Here is a 19,836-nt window from a genome sequence, read left to right as displayed (position 1 = left end):
ATTACTTTCCCTATCTAATTCCTCTTTCTTTCTTTTTTATCCCCAAGGGTTTTCAATTCAAGAATCATCTATTTTTTTTTTTTATTGATTTTTATCATTTGAGTTTTGGATGTGTTGTTAGTATTACTGAATTTGGTATTATGGTTTTTGATTCAAGTAATTGATCTTTTAAACTTCAATCATGAACTATTTCTGAGTATAATTAAACTGTCTGTGTTTATAGTCTTAGACCTCACTTAGATTGTTGAAAATGAATCAATCTATACTTCAAAGCAATTGAGAATAATGCTTACTTGTGTTGGAAATTTGTTTAATTTCTTATGCTGCTTTTTTAGGTTAATTAAAAAGGGGAAGAGTGTTTCTTTTGAACCAAACTCGAATTTAGTCCACAAAAAAAAAAAAATCAGTAAATCAAATGACATCAATATATCGTAAGGATGGAATAAGCACATAACTGCTATGAAACTGTCTTTTAAATGCCATTGGAAAGAAACCGTTACGGGCCATCAGAAAGACTCATAAACCGTCCATGAAATAAACTACTATGTACATTATTTAGCACCTATGAATTACATAGGATAAATCTTGAGGGAAGACTTTATTCCACAATACTCGAACTCACAGTCTCTTTGTACTCTTAAAGGGTACATACAATTGGGCTATAGTCCCATGTATAAGTCGTCAGACATTTTTTATTGATATTTTTTCATTTCAATGTTGTTAGGTAGAAAATGGAGAAAGTGAAGTTTTCATAAGCATTTGCTTTTCAAATCAAATTTTAGGAAGTAACTCAATTTTCCTCAGAACCTTGTTGTCCATAACCAATCTTGAAAGTTTAGAAGAATCTGATAGAAATATCTAACCAAGCCTTAGTGCCAAATCTCAACCACCTTGGGTTGGCTAAAGTCGGTTATAAATAGCTTTAACTGTCCGTACCTGTTTCTTATATTAGTATGGCTGAAGACAATAAAATTTAGAATTCAAGGAGTTGAAGAGCAACATTTTAAAAACTCTCAAGGCGTACGGATTGAGGTGCACAACGAGGCGAGGCGGTCACCTGATGCCTCGAGGGCCGAGGCATACGTATTTGAAACGAGACTAAATCGTTTGCATCTGAAGTCACATACTATTTTTGAGTTGTTAGACAACACAAAAGTATTAGTATTTTGTTTTTTAAACACTTAGGACTTTATATTACGGTAGTAAAGTATAAAAACTAATATGTTTTTCCATAATTGATTTCATTTTCCTTCAAAAAAACAGATAGCTCACGCCTTTTAAACAACAAGGAGTGCGCCTCGCCTTGTGAGAGCAAACCACCTTGAGTCGTAAAAACGTATTTGAAGAGCATGATAAACGAGTTACTAGATTTAGTTCTGCTTGAGATTTAGTATTGTTCTTCAATCTGCTCTTTTCTGTTATGGGTTTCCTTTGTTTACAAGTATGCAAGGGAGGATACGATCTTGTATAGGAGCTTTTCTTCTTATGAGTTTGATCAATTAGCCAAATCTTTTATTAGTAACTCACCAAAACTTTTTGAATCATAAACAAGACAGTCCGAAGCTCAATTTTTTTTAATCATATTCATCTAATTGAGAATTGTTGGTGCAGAAACTTTTGCTGTTCGGGATGCATGTTCGGAATACTTGGACTTCTATTGAATGTCTCTGGTTTGCAATAAAACATCCAAGTGTTAGTGACTCTTTAACAAGTTTTTTCTTTTTCAAATGTTGTGAGTACCTACTTTACATTTTCTGAACTTGATTGGCATTGATTTTAATAATATGTAGAATTAAGTTCTATATGCTTTTCTTGGATTTCTGCAAGGTATTACTTTTTTCTGGTTTGTTTTGTGTTTACTCTCTCTCTCTCTCTCCCCCTCCCTCTCTCCCTCTCTCATCCATCATTGACAGTGAATTGCATTCAGGAGTCCAACGAAACCTTGCATGTGTTGATTCTGAAAGAAACTTTTTCGATAAACAAGACAAGATAATGATCTAGACATAGAAGTAAGCTTTCTAAAAGTATAGTATAGAAACTGAGGACAATGTTTTCCTACTGGGATGCCCACTTACCAAGCTATAGTTATTTGGGCCTTAGGATGTAGCCCAAATGCAGTTACATGGCCTATCGAGTTCCCCCCAATCCACTAATCCAATAGTGGTATCATAGAGGTCCATTCTAAAGAAAAATATTTGCACCTAATGATGCATGAAATTTCACCTTGTTAAAGTTTGAACTACTTATACTCGACAAGGCTTGATGTTTTAGCTATATAAATCCCTAAAACTAGCATACATGCCCTATTTTATTTATATATGAAAGAAGCATTCATTATTTACAGCAACAGTACAAACATATCTATTAGGTTCTAATCAGATTTTTTAGTACTACTACATATTAAGATTAGAATTAGTATTATATAGTATTTTTGAAGATCTTAAACATCTAAAGGTCCAGATTCTCTTGAGTATCTAATGAGTGAAGGAGGATCAAACATGATTTGATAAGCAGTCCTGTTTAAAGTAACTGATGAAGTAGACATCTCATGTACCCTCCTGTCTTCTGCTGCTACTGTTCCTCCTGTAGCAGAAGATAACCCTAAAACACCATTATCCATCTCAAAAGACACAGATTTTTGGCTTTGATTTTGATGATTATTATGATGAACTTTATTTACCCATGTTCCTAAGTTATTAGGAACACAAGTAGAATCTAGTTGCTGAAAATAGGAAAAGTTGGTTTCTGGCTTATACTGTTTAGAAATAGTTGTTTCTTTCAAAAGACATGAATCTTGATTTGATAGAAGACTTTTGATGAGGATTGATGATGGTGATAATAAATTGGAAGGTGGATTAAAACTCATAGGTAAATTGTTGTTGTTGTTGGGTTGATTGATGTTTGGGTTAATTAGGGTTTCAAGGTTTTGCTTTTGGTGGATAAAAAGTGGGTTTTGTTGAAGGATTTGTAATGAAGGTGGTTGTGATTCTAGTAATGGAGGTAAAGAAGTAGAATATTGAGAAGATGAAGAAGAAACTTGTAGAAGGTATTGATGAGCTTGGAGAAATGAGATTTTCTTCTCTCCTTTCATTGCCTTGTGTATTATTCTACATATCACCCATTCTTCCTGCTAAAAACCCATGAAAGCACAGTTAGTGTAATTTCAATGCATGATGTTATAGAGAGAGAGAATCTAGAGAGAGAGAGAGAGAGAATACAGTACATTAGGGGCATGGGTATAGGAGAAATCACCATCTAGGCGATATTCATGCATAACCCATTTAGTCTTTTCACCACGAGGAGCTCTTCCTTTATAGAAAACTAGGGTTTTCTTCATGCCAAGTAAAGCTCCATTAGAAGCACTATAAACTTCTCTATCTTTACCAGTTGCCTTCCAATAACCAGCTTCTGTTGCTCTATTTGTTCTTAACCCAGTTGGGTATTTTCTATCTCTTAAACTGAAGAAATACCATTCTTTTTCTCCCACCTTGGCTACATCTACAAAAAAACAACAATTGAAACCAAAACTGTTAAAGGGTAGACTTTTTAGAGTGAGAAACAGAAGCTACATCACTTTGTTTCTCTCTCTCTCTCTCTCTCTCTCTCTCTCTCTGGTATGAATTGACAGGAAATGAAGATGTGATTTAACTTGAAAATAGACTTGTAAGTCATAATTGCATGAAATTTACTATGATAATGACAGAAAAAATACTACAAATGTTAGGAAATTAAAAGAGATAACTTCACAAACTATCATATTCCCAAAAGTAGATTATCTAAAATATTATGGAGCCTGGTTTGCTATGACAACACACATAAATAGTTAAAAACAAACTTTAATGCTGAAGTTAAAGTCTAGAGAGAGTTTATGGTTTTCACAAGAGATGGCAGGTTATCACCGGCACTAGGGTGCGTTGGTATGTGCCCCTTCATACGGATTGAGGCTGTCCAAGGGCACTCCGATGGCTCATCGGATGGCTCAGTCTGAGACCCCCACGAAGAGTGCATGGACGGGCTAAGAGCATTCCCCGCGGGGTAAACGCGCCCAACTTCTCTGGTGAAAGAACTGTATGTCGAAACTGCTAGATAATTCGCTTAAGAGAAGGATGTATGTACAAACTACGAGTTTACTCACTTACAATCGTCTTCTACGATAGAGATATATGTACAAACAGGTCACCCTGTCTGAACATGCATATAACTTTTGTCGTTCTCAATAAGAAAATGCTGAAATGTAGTACTTCCAAATGAAAGAACTCAAAATTTTAATACCCAAATCCTTACTATTTTCATATTAGGGTAAATTGTAGAAAAAACAATGAAGCTTGGGAAGTTATAGAAAAAAAATTTGTACATACAAGGAACATGAATATACCTGGAAGCTCCCAAGGTTCACACCTATTGAGATCAATTTCAACAATTTCAACACCATTAAAGCTACCATTAAAGACTTTAGAAGCTAAATAAAAGGTTATAAGCTCTTCATCTGTTGGATGAAATCTAAAACCAGGAGGTAAACCTTTCTCGTTCATATCTTCAATATGAACTTCACTTAAAACATCTCCCATTGGTAACATTATCTTCAATTCAAACAAAACCACAAAGTTATCTTATAGTATAAGCTTCTAAAGTGAGAAAGGGAAAAAAGGGTAGTGTGAGAAAGTAAGTGTGGATAGGGAAAAGAATGAAAGTGAATGGATGTTTATATAGGAATAATAATGGAGAAAATTAACATTGAAACTGCAAGAGAGGAAATCCAAGAAAGGGTAGATAGATTGGGGCTCATTAAATGCTATAAAGGGGGCCTACCCAAATGCACTTGAGACTGAGAGAAAACACCCAAAAGAGAGAGAGAGAGAGAGAGAGAGAGAGAGAGAGAGAGAGAGAGAGAGAGAGAGAGAGAGAGAGAGAGAGAGAGATGAAATATTGAGAGATTAGGAGGAGGAGTCAATGCATAGATAGTTGCAGGAATTTATGCGTGCGTGTGTTGATATATAGGAGTTGTTAGATTCAGGTTCTTTTCAGACTCAGAAGAAGAAACTTGGAAAAAAATATCAAAGGGGTGATATCATCTAATCTAATTTTTACCATTTAATTACTAGCTAGAATCAATGTTAATGAATTGGTCCTTTTTCTGCCCTTTACTAGTAGGTCTGTGTAGTGCTTTGTCTAGTAGTCATGTTCTGCATGATCTCAGGTTTTTCGGATAGGACCTGTCCGATTTTAGTCCCATAATCAAACATGGACGATTGAGTTTCTCTTTAGATCATGGCCGTCACACTGTATTGTCGGTCTAATTGTAGACGGACCAAAGAAGGAGCTCAAACTACGAGTGGAAAGTAGAACAACGGTGATGGTATGCTCGGCTAGTCTCCCGGCTAAATCTCGACCAGGTGACCTGGCCGGTTCAGATTTAGAGAAAGAGAATTTTTGGCTTTCTCTCTCTAAATCTAGACCGGTCACGTCACCTGGTCGGAATTCAGTCGAGAGACTGACCGACATACCATCACTTTCGAAGAGTGGATACGGAAGCATTTGATTTTGCTTTGCACTTTTTTTTTATCTAACTAAGAATGAGCCACATACTTCTTTCACCACATTTTTTTGAGTTCTTTTTTTTTTCATGACATACTTTATGTACAATTTTATTGCTGACCCTACATTTCATCCCTCATTTTAGGAGTATTGTTTTTTTGGCCCCTGGTTTTCTCCTCTTTAAAGTTTAACTATTTTTTGTTAGAGCTACTTCTTCACCATAAAAGTTCCCTTAAATCACAGTTCACTCAGTATACATAAGTAAGAATTTACTCTTTAGTAATTTCCGTGGAATCATGAATTCCGAGGACTCATGAATCCTGCAACCAAACGCACCATTAGTCTAGCACATGTGACTTCACATTCTAGCTTTGCCCCTCGGGTTGAAAGTAAGGCAAATCATTATTTCTTTTTAGTATATGACATTTTCTTATCTAACAAGCAAATCAAATCCAATCATTCGAAATACTCTTAGCATGTTTTGTTAATCATTTAGTTACATAATTAGCATTACAGTTAACAAATTATATTTTAAGTCATTGAAATGAACACAAAAAAAGATTTTCTAACATTGTGAATAGTTCTTCTACATGGCCATTTTTTTCGTCGCAAAAAAGTAGATATAAGTATTTCTTACAAAAACCCTATAACGAAGAAGAATCTATATTTTTGAACTTATATACAAGTAACAACATTTTCTTTTTTTGAAAGTACAAGTGAAAACATAATCACTACACTACTAGTATTACATTTATTTAGTTCAAAAAAAAAAAAAAAAAGTATTACATTTATTTCCCTAATGGCCCCCAACTTTGTGACCAGCTTCCCGTTATAGCATCGTCACTCTCTCTCTTCCATCATGTTTTCTCTTTCCGCCAACTCACGCCACATCATCTGTTACGCTACCTCATCACCTTTTCCGGCAGAGGTCGCCGACCGGCCAAATTTTCGGCCGGCGACCTTCAAACTAAAAAAAAAATAAAAAAAATTTCGTCTCTTCCTCTCTCTCTCTCTCTAAAACTACTCCGGCGAAGGGTGGTCTGTTCTTCACGAACAGATCTCGGTTTGTTTTTCAAGAACAGACCACTCCGGCGAAGGTTTCCCTTCGCCGGAGTAGTTTTAGAGAGAGAGAGAGGAAGAGAGAAAACAAAATTTTTTTTTTTAGTTTGAAGGTCGCCGGCCGGCCACCTCTGGCGGCCGGCGACCTCTGCGGGAGAAGGTGATGAGGTGGCGTAACAGATGATGTGGCGTGAGTTGGCAGAGAGAGAAAACATGATGGAGGAGAGAGAGTGACGGTGTTATAACGGAAGTGGGTCATATGAGTATTTCTCATAAAGTAGGGGGCCAGGCGGGAAGCTGGTCACAAAATTGGGGCCATTAGGAAAATAACCCTACATTTATTTGCTTTAACAACAAGATGTGGTTGTTTTATAGGGAATTAAAACAAGGTTAGGAGGACTCCCTCCCATTTCATTTCATGTAGGGGACACATAATGACATTCTGTAGTACAGACCTTAAAACTAGTTAACTGTGCAAATAATTTCTGAGAAAGAGTGAAGGTCGGGTTTATAGACCTGGAGAGCTACTAGCTACAGGCCGGTGGAAGATTGCTTCACCAATTATTTAATGCTCTAGACCAGACAGGTACCAACATACTATTTACATGTACACACATTTATATATTATAATGAAAAAAATTTACAGCCTTAAATAGGGGGCTATATGGTGGAGCCATGTGTTATCTTGATGAAATCTGTTCAGAATCCTTATATAGATCGAGTTTGTGATCGAATAATACTGGACCCTTATATTCAAGGGCGGAACTACATGAAGACTCTTTCAAATTCCCCACCACAAATGTATCAATTAGAGGTAGTAGTCTGAGTGGAAACCTTCTTCTGCATCTACTAGGTCAGGGTTTCAACCCCATGATTTTTTTTTTAATTTATTTGTGCATTTCAAGCAGGTTTAATTGCGTTTTAGCCCTAAATTTAAAATAAAGTCCCGATTGGGTCTCTAATTTGGAATCAACTGCCGTTTTGGCACTTGTTTGTGTGGATTCTCTTTTGGCTCATCTTTTTCTTTTTCAAATTTGTATGGTGTTGTATTTTAATTTTGTTACCTTTCATTTTTTTTTTCTTCACTTTCACTTTATCTTTCTCTCATCTATATTATATTATTCTCTCTTTTGTTTTCGTATTTCTCCACTTCCATTTTTCTCTTATTTGTTGTAGCAAAGGTCCTCCTTGTTGAAGTCTTTTATTTCGTAGACGGCTAGCTGCCTAGCTTAGTATGTCAATCATATTTTTGTTTAGTAGTTCAAAAAAATTTATGTCATCATGTGTTTGTAGATGGCTGAGTTGATGCTCATTTGTCAATTGATTGTTATGATTTACGAATTATGATTCTTAATTTATTATGAGTTATGAATCTTAGATAATTTTAAATTTAGTTAATTAGCTGACATCTAATTGTCGGTTGACATTTTTTATTGATTTATACTTACAGTAATTGATTGTTGACTGATACAAGTTTTTTTTTTTGATGAAGATTGACTGATACAAGTTGATGTTTGAATCTTTGATTCATGAATGTTCTAAATTTTTTATTCTGAAAATTTACATAAATGGGAAATGCATTGTTAAGAATGTATTGTTGTCACTAGAAATTATCTTTGAATAACCCTTTAAAATGTATTACATGCATCATAGGTAAAAATTTATTTCTGGTGGTTATACGTTAAATTTTTGGTTACAGTGAAGACAAAGCTTAGCCCTGCTTAAGTTATAATCCTGGCTCCGCCTTTGCTCATATTTTTAGATGTATCTAACAAATATTTCCAAAACTTTATCTTATGACTGTAATCAACTAGATTTATTAATTTCAACAAAAAAACAAAAACTAGATTTATTAAGGGTGATGTATGGTTTTAGGCAACTTACCTTATGACTCCAATCAACATCTTTTCAAATCACCGTTTTGACCTTCACAAGTGTCCCACCGTTCGTTTTGGTCACAAAGACAAAAAAATCAGATCTTTTCGGAAAAAATCCTTGGGGGCAAAAAGAATTAATTTGCAAAAAACATAAAACAATTAAATTCACTCCATCTCTCATTCTCTACCCCATTTCATTATTTCTCTCCTCCACTTCATATCTGTCTCCCACCACCTCACCATCTCCCCCGTCGAAAATCGTGTCGTCAATTTTTTCGACGACCTTCAATCTATTTTCCTTATTCCTTCTTCTCTCTTTTTTCTCATTTCAAAACGAATTGCTTGACACTTACGGGACGCTAAGAAAGCCAGTTGGTCACAAATTGGGAGCTACAACAGAATTAATTCAAGAATAAAAAAGGAGGTCTGATCGAGCTAGTTGAACAAGAAGAGGCAAACATTTGTTCGAACCGTGCAAAATCTAAAACTTGGGAAAAGGGGTCCTGCAAGAAGGGATTCAAGGGAGTACAAGGAGGTCATCCGAACCCACATCTCAATTACTCCAAATTTCAAGAAAACGTGGAACCTCACCTACTGACTTTTAATTCTCCAAGATCACAATCGACTCACTTTTAATTCTCCAAGATCACAATCGACTCGATTAAGTTCGTAAAAATCTCCACTGAGGAAGCTACATTAATTGAATCTGCTACGAATTTCAATTGTCGAGCTCCTACATGCCCATATACGAGGGATCATTCTTTTCAAACTGAGAGGAGAAAAAGAAGAAGAAGGTTACAAATGAGAAATAATGAGTTTCCTAAATACAAAAGAAGAATATTAAGGGAAAAGTAATTTTCACAAGTTGGACTGTTTATTGCTTTATTTACTTCTAACTATCTAAATAGTGGAAAGTGCCACCTATGCACTAGAAGCTTAAAACAAGGAAAAAAATAGTAGGATTTCACTATGCTACTTTTACTAAAGACTAAATTTCTGTCGCGTCATGTCGGAAATGACAATTAAATCAAAATTTCTATGAATTCTCTGGATATGGAAAAACAAAGAACAATGAATAATAAAGATGATGTCGATTTTGAAAAGAAAATAAAGAAGATAAGGGAGAATAAATAGGGAAAGATACTAACTGACTCATAAAAAATTTAAATCAAAATCGTGAGTAGGAGAGAAATACGATAGTAATTATTGTAGGGATATCCTAACCGATTTTGGTCGATTTACACTAATACCCTTCTATTTTAATTTAATTTACATGAAGATGATATCATACCAGCCGTCGGATGTGATATCTGTCAAACCCAATAAAATAGACGGTTAGACTTATCCCTCATGTAATCAACTGACTTGTTTTAATATATAGGATATTGCATAGTATTTTCTCAATGACAACCAATTATCTTATGTTGACAATTATTTCCGGGTCTAGTGCAAGTCAACTGTGATTGACTTTGATTTAATAAGATGACGACGCAATAAGACCTTAAATATTAAGAAACTATTTAACCCGAGGACTAGAAACAAATATAACCGATTAAAAAGAAAACCTAATTGTCATTGTCATTGTCATTCTCATTCTTCTCATTCTTCTTCTTAATCTTCATCATCTTCTTCTTCTTGTTCTTATTTTTATTCTTTTACGGCTACTACAACTTCTACAACTTCACTATCTTATTTCTCAAACCTAGATGGATGAGGAAAATAAAATCCCTCAATCTCCATTTAAAGAAGGTATTCGATGCGTTTATATAGTAAGAAATAATGATATCGGTGGGATAAAACCCTAACTTTTATTATTTTGTTTCGTATTTTCGTTATTGTAGTTTGGAAGAGTCGAAAAAGATATAAGGAGCAAAATTCGAAGTGAAAGAGATGGGTTTCATAATTTCCTAGATAACCCACGGAAATTTGATTCTGTTTTTGTGGTTTTACCACGAAACTATAGAAAGATTTCTTGTAGTTTGCCACGAAACACGAGCAGACCTGCTTGTTGTTTTATAAAAAAAATCATTTTCTAGGTTTTATTTTTTTTTATTATTTCAAAGGATTCTAGGGTTCATGAAGAAGACCAGATCTTCCATGAATTGTGATGGTTTTGTTCAACAACTTATATTTCGGGAAGATTCAAACAAAAATCTAACAAATTTGACAAAAAACATCTCAAATCTAATTAGTGTTATGTTGGAACAAACCCTCATTCCTCTTTGGAATTTTTTTTTAACAATTTCCTTTAATTTTTTTGGTGCCATGATCAACAATGTTTTTCCAAAGTTTCTATATCTACAAATTTATGGGTGATGAAGAAGTAGAAGTAGGGTCTATGAAAAAAAGAGGGAGAATTTAAAATAAAACATCTAATTCGTAAAAGACATGTGTGAAAAATAATAGAGTGATGTCCCTTTAAAAACTGTTTTCTACAAAAACTTCTTTCTATAAAACATTTATAATTATTCTAGTTGTCCATATAAAATAGTTATCCATATAAAAAAAATTGGTTGTCCCATATATTGGACACCTTCTCGTACTATTGACTTTGAATTTTGTCCACTCCATTTCACTTTGTATCTAAACTAGACGGTAAGAAAACCAAAGTACTATAAAATTACATCAGTTATACAATTTTTTTTTTTTTTACTTTTTTCGACGTGGCATTTTAATTTATACTAAATTCTTTACATAAATTTTATAATTAAATAACTGTTCCACAACAAGGAACACTAACAAAATAATTATGAACACTAAATGTTGAACAAAATTGAAATATTAACTTCTTTCAATTACCACAAACAAAAATTTATTACATTTAACATCATATTCAACGGATACCCTTAATCCCATCCTTACACATATTATTCGATAAGAGAATTTGAGAAGCATCTAAATCCAAAAAATGCTTAACTTTTACTTGATCAAGAACATTATATATAACTTAATTTGGTTCACCAAAGATAATTAAAAACAGTCGAATTGATTAACATTCATACTTCTTGATCTTTCCACCATTATCATTTGATGAGGTCATGAGCTTCCTAATTTCGAATTTCACTTTATAAAAGACATGACTTAATGTCCCTTTGTTATGAAATCCAAGAAAAGTTGATTCTTGTTCATTCATCTCAAGATCTTCAAAAAAGATGGGTAATTTTCTAGATAAGATCCAATTCAAAATCAAATCCCACCATTTTCTTACAGAATTTCCAGTAGATTCACCAAATGAATACATGGATTTGGATCTGTGAATTGCCCATGAAGTTGTTTGAGATGAAATGCCAATTGAGAGAGCAGAGGATACCCTTTTTCTTAATTTAGTTGGTGGTTCTTGATTTGATGAGTTTGAGTGAGAAAGTGGAAGTGAATCTTTCATGGGTCTTGATGGTATGAAGCTTCTCTTATGAATGTTCTCTAACATTGTCATTCTCTCTTAAAATGAGAAAGAGGAGGAAGGAGAGTTGAAGAGTAAAAATGTTCTTATTGATGGTTGTAATGTTTAGAGAGAAAGAGGAGTAAAGAAGAGAAAGTTGGAGTGGGGATAGAGAGAGAGAGAGAGAGAGAGAGAGAGATGGAATGGTGGGTGAAGTGAGATGTTATATTCACAGCTGACTATTGGCTGTTTTATTTGGTGTTGAAGTTTTTTTTTTTTTTTTTTTTTTTTTTTTTTTTGTTGAAAGATTTGGTGTTGAAGTTGATTGGAGACCTTTTTTGTTCCAACAATAATGCCACCCCCTAGAATCTTGGTGTCAATCAGATCCAAAGACATAAACTCATCCGGTTTCGTCAAGATAGAGGTAGCGTGAATCCAACCGTCTGATTGAAATTTATGCTAATTTCACGCTAATTTTCTCGGTTACTGGAACATTTTCCTTTTTTTTTAAGCGAGGAAAATGATCTACCTAGAGAAATCTCGTACAGATTTGAGAAAGAAATCTAATCAACCATTGATTGATTTGTGGACGGGTGGGATTATTTGTCATTAATTTGGAATTCTGTGACGAATCTACGTGAGGATTTCTCTAGCCCTACCACAAATGTTTTAGTAATACGTTTTTATTACAAGAGAGGAAAGAGAGACAGAAATCTCCATGGCATGTGTAATTGAAACCCTTGATAATGCAAAGTTTCCAAACTCAACAACTGTTAGAGACTTCATTTGGAGTATGAAAGGTGGGTTAGTAGCCTAGTAGGGGGAGAGTGAGAATCGAAGTCATGAGAGAGAGAGAGAGAGAGAGAGAGAGAGAGAACGAGTTACATAAAGTTCTTAAACGCGTTTCCCTTTACCACTAACCCCTCTTTAGTCGATTTTAGTACTGCCATAACTGGTTGGAAAGTGTTATGAGCCCACAAGATTTTTACATTGCCTATACATTGATAAAGGCACATTCCAAAATTCAGATATTTTTCAAGTTCATACATTTTATTAATACACACTTTAAAAAAGAAGAAAAAATAAACGGCTGGCAACAGGAGAGTCGGTTGATCGAATGGAGCCCTCGCTTCGACAAGGGTAAACTCCATGTGTCCTATCATTGAATGAGAGAAACAAACAAGAGACATGAGTCGAGACCAGGGACGTATCTACATATAGGTCAGGAGGGGCCATGACCCGCCCGGCCCTTGATGTGTAACACACCATAAATCATTGAGGGAGATGTACTTCTTCTTCGAAGTATATTTTCTCCCCGAAGTCAATAATGGTGATCCTTGAGAGAGTTTTGAAGTCTGATTATACATGCGAGCTCAAACTTAGTGAATGTATTTTTGTTTGATAAATAAAGGTGGAACGAAATTATGCACCTTTTGCACTACTTCGTCAAGGTATCAAAAAGAGGGATAACATCGATAACTTTTGGGCTTACGTCCTCAAACTACCAACATTAAGAACACAATTGCATCAAAATGTTATCATAATTTTTTTCATTTTTCTCTGTACAAATTACAATTAACTCAAATATTCCATTAAGAAAGGAAAAAAAACAATAAAAAAAAACATGAAGAAAATATTTTCTTGTTAAGAATCCTGACCATTGGATGATTGACCAAATCTATTAGCAAAAGAATGAACTCTATAAAATTCATCTTCTTCTAATTGCCATCTTCCATCATCAAAATTCTTAGAATAACTAAATAAATCATAATTCAAAAGCATTTGCTGTCTTTGATCACCTTTCTTCTTCTTCATTATCATCTTTTTCATCTCTGAAAGTCTTCTCTTTATTTGAAGAGAAACCCAATTAACTTTCTTTATAACTCCTTTAACCAACCTTCCCCTCTCTCTCAATAATCTTACCGTCGTTCTCTTCACCGATACCCACATTCTCATCGGAAAACTTTTAATCTTACTTCTTCTGTTCCGATTCTCTGATGTCCCTTCCATTTCTCTTTTTCTCTGTTCTCTCTGTTTTTTGTGTCTTTTTATAACTTATATTTTGAGATTAATTAATTAAAGAGGATTAATTAAAGAAATTAAATCATATTTATTTTGTATGCTTATCTGGCATTTCTTGACTCAAAATGGGGAATGATATGATGCTACCGGTTCTACGCAACCTTAAGCTCTCAGATTTCAGAGAATCACTTGATGAGCTGATGGCATGTTGATCTGTTTGTTTAGAATTTGGTAAACCTAATTTGTTATTAAGAAGTAAACCTACTCTGTTAATTAAAATACAGTGTTAGAAAGCACTCTAATTCTAAAATAAAATATTATTCTTGACAAATAATGAAACTAGAGTGATAATTAGTGTCTGTCTGACCACTATCCTAGTTGAATCACAGTTTGGGTATGTGTTTGAACATGATTTGAAAAAGAAGTACAACATTTTTTTAATTTCTAAATTTTGTACCACCACATACATTGACAAGAATTCAACCGGATAGTGACCTGATAGAGTCCCGTTTATGGAAAAGAATTATGTGTAAACATCACTTCTGTATATTTTCCATATGTTTGCAAAAAGAAACAAGGAACTGGTTATTAAAGAAGATAGAAAAAAAAAAACGAAAAAGAAAAGAAAGAAAAGGAGAATGTAATACGAATACAAAATCACATTAGAATTCAAAATGCGCCGTTTCGTTAAAATTAGATTTGTTTAAGCATGTTAATACTTTGATTAATTTACCACATCTAACCACTAAATAAGTATCAACAGCCGTCTTATTTCCTTTTAACTATAAATATATACTTAAGAGTAGGTTACTTATATGCATTTCCGCTACTCCTATATACTATTTTATATAGTTAAGACTTAAGAGTAGGTTATATGCATTTCCTCTAAGATGCATGAACCTAGATACATGGTTCAAAGCGGTTTTATTCCTCTTTCGATATCCTTTCAATGTGGGCAACTCAATACGCCCTTCGATTTTCAAGGATGAATTTCAATGCGCCCTTCGATTTTCGACGATGAATTTTACCATTTCAGCAAGTAACTTTTAAGTGGTTATGATCTGATGTATGATCTAATCGAACATCTTCACAGTATCACGAATAAATGGGGAGAGCATGACCTTTAGTCGGGTATATTGATAGTTGAAAATTAGGGAGTGGCATTTAGTATAATGTGAAGCATAATCTTTTATGTGTAGTTCAATGATTAACATATCTTAGTATAATGATAAAATAAATAAGTTGGTATGATACTATGATAATGAACTTATTACAGCACATTATAGCTAAGGAAACCCACTTTTGTGGAGTACATTTGACTCAAAGATATACCTAAGCATGCCCAAAATAATAATAGTAAGTGTGCCATGGTAGGTAACTTGCTCTAATTTATATCAAGAATACACTTCATGGTTCAAGAACCATTTAAGTTGGTGTTTGTATTTTCTAGTTACTTGAACTTGACTTGGTTGATCGATTTGTTTGAATCTAAATTGTTTACTTTAGAAGGAAAAATTTAGTTTAAATTGGACATTAACACCAACCAGACATCATGAATTAGATATTAGCTGACAATATAAACTTGGTCTCGAAACAATTTAGGCCCATAGTTAGATACGGAAGAAAAATAAATTCTATCTAAATGAAAAAGAAACAAACTCTACGTAAAGTGGTAGTAGGTTGACCGTTGTCTATATTGACCGGGTTTTTATTATACATTTAGCACGGAAAAATAATTGATTTGAAAATTTTCTTTGGTATTTGAGGATTTAAAAGAACTCAAAGAAGAAAATACACAAGGACTTTGTTGTTAACAAATTTAATTAAGCGGGAATACATCTCTACCAACTAACTAGGTATGCATTTGGTTGGTAGTATTAATAAATGTCTACATACATTTGCAATATCTATAATAAAATACAAAATGGACTTTAGAGGTTGATTGAAGCATAAGAATCATAAATAAATCAATACAAAAGGGAATTGTTATTTTTGTTATTGAAGATAAGGTAATCATCCAAAATGGAAGGTGGGGATTCTTATTTAGTAGTGATAAACATATATATATATATATATATATATATATATATATATATATATATATCTATTATATAAAACAGAAAGGAAAACGATGACTGGGACAAACATCCTTATTTAATTATGCATATTGTCAAGGAGTCCCTCCCAAAATTTAAAATATAGTCCTTCGTAGAAATAAAGTTACCTATTTAAAAAACAATAATCTTTTCCTTCTTAGAAATAAAATAACTAATTTAAGAAAAAAAGAAACAAAATAAATTTCAAGGGTTAAAAAAAGAAATTAAAATATCTCTCTCAATAAAATAATAACTAATTTAAGATAAAAGAAACAAAAAATAATACGAAAAATAATAGCTAATAAAAATCTCTCTCTCTCAATAAAATATAACAATAAATTTCGTAACATTTGGTATATTGTTTAGGAGTCCCTCCCAAAATTTAAAATATAGTCCTTCGTAGAAATAAAGTTACCTATTTAAAAAACAATAATCGTTTCCTTCTTAGAAATAAAATAACTAATTTAAGAAAAAAAGAAACAAAATAAATTTCAAGGGTTAAAATAAGAAATTAAAATCTCTCTCTCAATAAAATATTAACTAATTTAAGATAAAAGAAACAAAAAAATAATACAAAAAATAATAACTCATAAAAATCTCTCTCTCAATAAAATATAACAACAAATTTCTTAACATTTGATTGATACAAGTGTCCGTGCCCTAGGGCACGGGATATACCCTAGTATATATATATATATATATATATATATATATATATATATATATATATATAGGTAGACTAAACTATTTCTAATTCTCAAATGACAGCCATGATCCTACAAACTTTGCAGTTTAAATTGTGATAGTTTATGATGTCAATCCTATTTGAAAAGTGGTGGTCCATTAAGAGTACAAATTTTAATATTCAGTGGTAGTGGTAAGGTTTAGCTGAATTTGTGAGGCGAATTCAGTTCGAACTCACCGACTTTCCACTGAAGTATGACTGAATCCACCATTTAGCTATAACCGATCATTCTACAAACATTTTTCTCAAAATCAACGAAATTATTAACCATATTTAAGACTAATGGATTTCATCTAAATACCCAAAAAAAATCATGGAAGAACATCCTTTTTATAGGCCATTAAAGAACCCTCCACTAATTTGAAGCAAAATCCAAATAAAAGCCACCGAAATTATCCAATTAGATTTGTCTTTGTAACAAGTTTAGAGAGCGTAACAGATATTTCAAAGATTATCTCAAATTTTGAGGCTTAAAAGATTTGTTTCTCGGAGAAACAGAATGAAAGAAAAAAAAAATAAAGTTTGTAGTTTTAGAGTTTGGGAGATAAATAATAGAAAAAACGAAAATGAGACAGTGTTCGGCCCCTTTGAAATCGGTAGACTAGCTGATTTTGAATCAAAATCGACCCAAGTCCACCGGTTTTGAGTAAGAAATAGAAGTATGAGTGTCTCTCTTGAGAAAAGACGTTCTTAACAATTTTCTAGGAAATTGGGGATGCTTATAACCGGGAGGCAACGATATCACAAATGGGAGGTGTCTTTAAAACTTTTCATGCAATTTTTAAAGTAGGTGTACTTTGTCATTAAAGCCCAGACCATAAATAGCAATGATATCCATTAATTTATGGGCTGACCAATTTGGCTTGTCAAATATAGGGATCCAAAATTGCTAAATTTATCCTCAACAAAAAAAAATTGCTAAATTTAAACCCTGACCAAGCTAAGCTAGCTTTATGGGGTTATGCTCAGCCATTGTGGTGGATATAAAGAATCTGTGTTATAACATTATGAGTGACCATCCAAAAATGCAAAGAAAATATCTCTCTGTTCGACCACTATCTCGGTCAGAATTTCGCCATATTATGTATTCAGACAGGATTTAGACATACCAAATAAGACAGTTAAATCCTGGCAGACCACATACCCCGGCTAGTATTCGGTAGGGATAGTGGTTGGGCAGAGCATCACGGTTAATGCACATTTTCGAGCACAACATTGAAACAAGATTGAAATATATGTATTACTCAAAACTTTACTTAGTGTATACACTCATTTCACCCCATGAAAATATCAATAAAATAGCATGCTTAAAAGCAAAGCATCTAGAAAGAGAAACTCTTGAAGGCTAGTTTTTTATATGTAGGAAGAAAAACATTTGAAACATACTTTACTTTAAAGCAATAGTAGTACATAAAGAATTCATATTATTCAAATTTCTAAACTATAAATATCTACCTTGATCACCTCTTAGTTTCATTCATCTCATCTCACTCAAAACAATACAAATATGTCTACTTCCTTATTTTCTAAGTTCTCCTTCCTTCTCCTCCTTTCTTCATCGCTACTTATATGTTCAAGTTTCGCTCGCGAATTTTCGATTGTGGGTTACTCGCCCGACGATCTAAAGTCAATCGATAAACTAATAGACCTTTTCGAGTCATGGATGTCCAAACATGGGAAGATATATGAGAGTATTGAAGAGAAACTAGAAAGGTTTGAAATATTCAAAGAGAACTTAAAACACATTGATGAGACAAATAAGAAGGTTAGTAGCTATTGGCTTGGATTGAACAAATTTGCAGATATGAGCCATGAAGAGTTCAAGGAGAAGTACTTGGGGCTCAAAGTAGACCAGTTGCATGAGAGGACTAGAGAATCTTCACCTTCTGATGAAGATTTGAGTGATAGAGAGATAGTTGAATTGCCCAAAGCTGTTGATTGGAGAAAGAAAGGTGCTGTCACTCATGTCAAGGATCAAGGTCAATGTGGTAAGTTCTCAAATGTCGAGTCTGAAGCCACTTTAGTTGGGTCGTAATATGTCTTTTTATTATATCAGGGTTCGAATCTTACTATATCTTAAATTGCAGGAAGTTGTTGGGCATTTTCAACAGTAGCGGCAGTTGAGGGAATTAACCAGATTGTTACAGGAAATCTCACTGCATTGTCAGAGCAGGAACTGATTGATTGTAATACTGGTTCTAACAATGGTTGTAATGGAGGTCTTATGGATTATGCATTTCAATACATTATGGCTAATGGTGGTCTCCACAAGGAAGATGACTATCCTTATCTCATGGAAGAAGGCACTTGTGAGGAGAAAAAGGTACTTTCACTTGCAAATAAGACGATCTCTCGATCTCATTTATAAACATCACTATTTCATAAACAAACGTCATAAAATAATGATGTCCGCCAAAATGGCGTGAGGGTTTTAATTTGTTTCCAATTTGAAAATTCAGGGAGAAAGCGAGGTTTTTAGCATCGATGGTTATAAGGATGTGCGCCAAAATGACGAACAAAGCCTATTAAAGGCACTCTCTCAGCAACCTCTTAGCGTTGCCATTGAAGCTTCTGGTAGAGACTTCCAGTTTTACAGTGGGGTAGGCTTTCTAACTACACAATTTTGAAACTTACCTGTTCAAGTTCCAAAACTGGTTCTGGTTTTGATTCAGATCTGACTGAATATCTGAATCATGGTTGCAGGGTGTGTTCGATGGGCATTGCGGGACAGCACTCGATCATGGAGTTACAGCCGTTGGATATGGGACATCCAAGGGCTCAGACTACATAATAGTGAAGAACTCATGGGGGCCAAAATGGGGAGAGAAAGGATATATAAGGATGAAGAGGAACACGGGTAAACCAGCCGGGCTATGTGGCATTAACAAAATGGCTTCCTATCCTACCAAAAACAAGTGATCTCAATCTTCCGAAATATTTGATGTATTTTACTTCTTATCTTTGTTCAATAATAAACACACAAGAAGAATGTGGGCTTATGAAATTTCAGTGTCTGAAGATTTCTTTGTAATTTAGTGTGTTTTTCAAAGTCTAAATTCGATTTGTCTGATTCTTGTTTATCTTAAGCTTATTCTAATTCGACTAATCAGATATCAGAGAAAG

At 33.7% G+C, this 19,836-nt stretch overlaps 2 protein-coding genes across 3 annotated transcripts; one reads left to right on the top strand and one right to left on the bottom strand.

The window, feature by feature from the left end:
* Positions 1-1,608: 1,608 nt before the first annotated feature.
* On the bottom strand, positions 1,609-4,758 carry LOC147532891 (NAC domain-containing protein 100-like). Of its 2 annotated transcripts, none has more exons than XM_086645252.1 (3): positions 4,376-4,758; positions 3,224-3,498; positions 1,609-3,127 (listed from the first exon to the last, which is right to left on the bottom strand). In XM_086645252.1, exons 1-3 carry the CDS (start codon positions 4,575-4,577, stop codon positions 2,441-2,443), a joined length of 1,164 nt encoding a protein of 387 aa, XP_086501378.1. In that variant the 5' UTR covers positions 4,578-4,758; the 3' UTR covers positions 1,609-2,440. The 2 variants fall into 2 exon arrangements, with proteins under 2 accessions (XP_086501378.1, XP_086501377.1); XM_086645251.1 differs by having other exon boundaries at positions 1,609-3,130; positions 4,376-4,712.
* A 13,339-nt stretch (positions 4,759-18,097) lies between these two features.
* On the top strand, positions 18,098-19,791 carry LOC147532890 (cysteine protease XCP1-like). Its single transcript, XM_086646373.1, has 4 exons — positions 18,098-18,701; positions 18,801-19,036; positions 19,173-19,313; positions 19,417-19,791. Exons 1-4 carry the CDS (start codon positions 18,221-18,223, stop codon positions 19,630-19,632), a joined length of 1,074 nt encoding a protein of 357 aa, XP_086502499.1. The 5' UTR covers positions 18,098-18,220; the 3' UTR covers positions 19,633-19,791.
* Positions 19,792-19,836: the final 45 nt, after the last annotated feature.

The sequence above is a fragment of the Eschscholzia californica genome, unplaced genomic scaffold, assembly GCF_041429995.1.
Source record: "Eschscholzia californica isolate CP2 unplaced genomic scaffold, dmEscCali1.0.p SCAF_6, whole genome shotgun sequence".
Classification (NCBI taxonomy): domain Eukaryota; kingdom Viridiplantae; phylum Streptophyta; class Magnoliopsida; order Ranunculales; family Papaveraceae; genus Eschscholzia; species Eschscholzia californica.
This window is presented reverse-complemented; position numbering and strand designations above follow the sequence as displayed.

Coding starts and splice junctions, on each gene's coding strand:
- LOC147532890 (XM_086646373.1), top strand. CDS start 18,221: ATGTCTACTTCCTTATTTTCTAAGTTCTCCTTCCTTCTCCTCCTTTCT. Junction 19,037..19,172: donor GCACTTGTGAGGAGAAAAAG/GTACTTTCACTT, acceptor TTGAAAATTCAG/GGAGAAAGCGAGGTTTTTAG. Junction 19,314..19,416: donor ACTTCCAGTTTTACAGTGGG/GTAGGCTTTCTA, acceptor TCATGGTTGCAG/GGTGTGTTCGATGGGCATTG.
- LOC147532891 (XM_086645251.1), bottom strand. CDS start 4,577: ATGTTACCAATGGGAGATGTTTTAAGTGAAGTTCATATTGAAGATATG. Junction 3,499..4,375: donor TGAACCTTGGGAGCTTCCAG/GTATATTCATGT, acceptor GTTTTTTTGTAG/ATGTAGCCAAGGTGGGAGAA. Junction 3,131..3,223: donor CCTATACCCATGCCCCTAAT/GTACTGTATTCT, acceptor ATGGGTTTTTAG/CAGGAAGAATGGGTGATATG.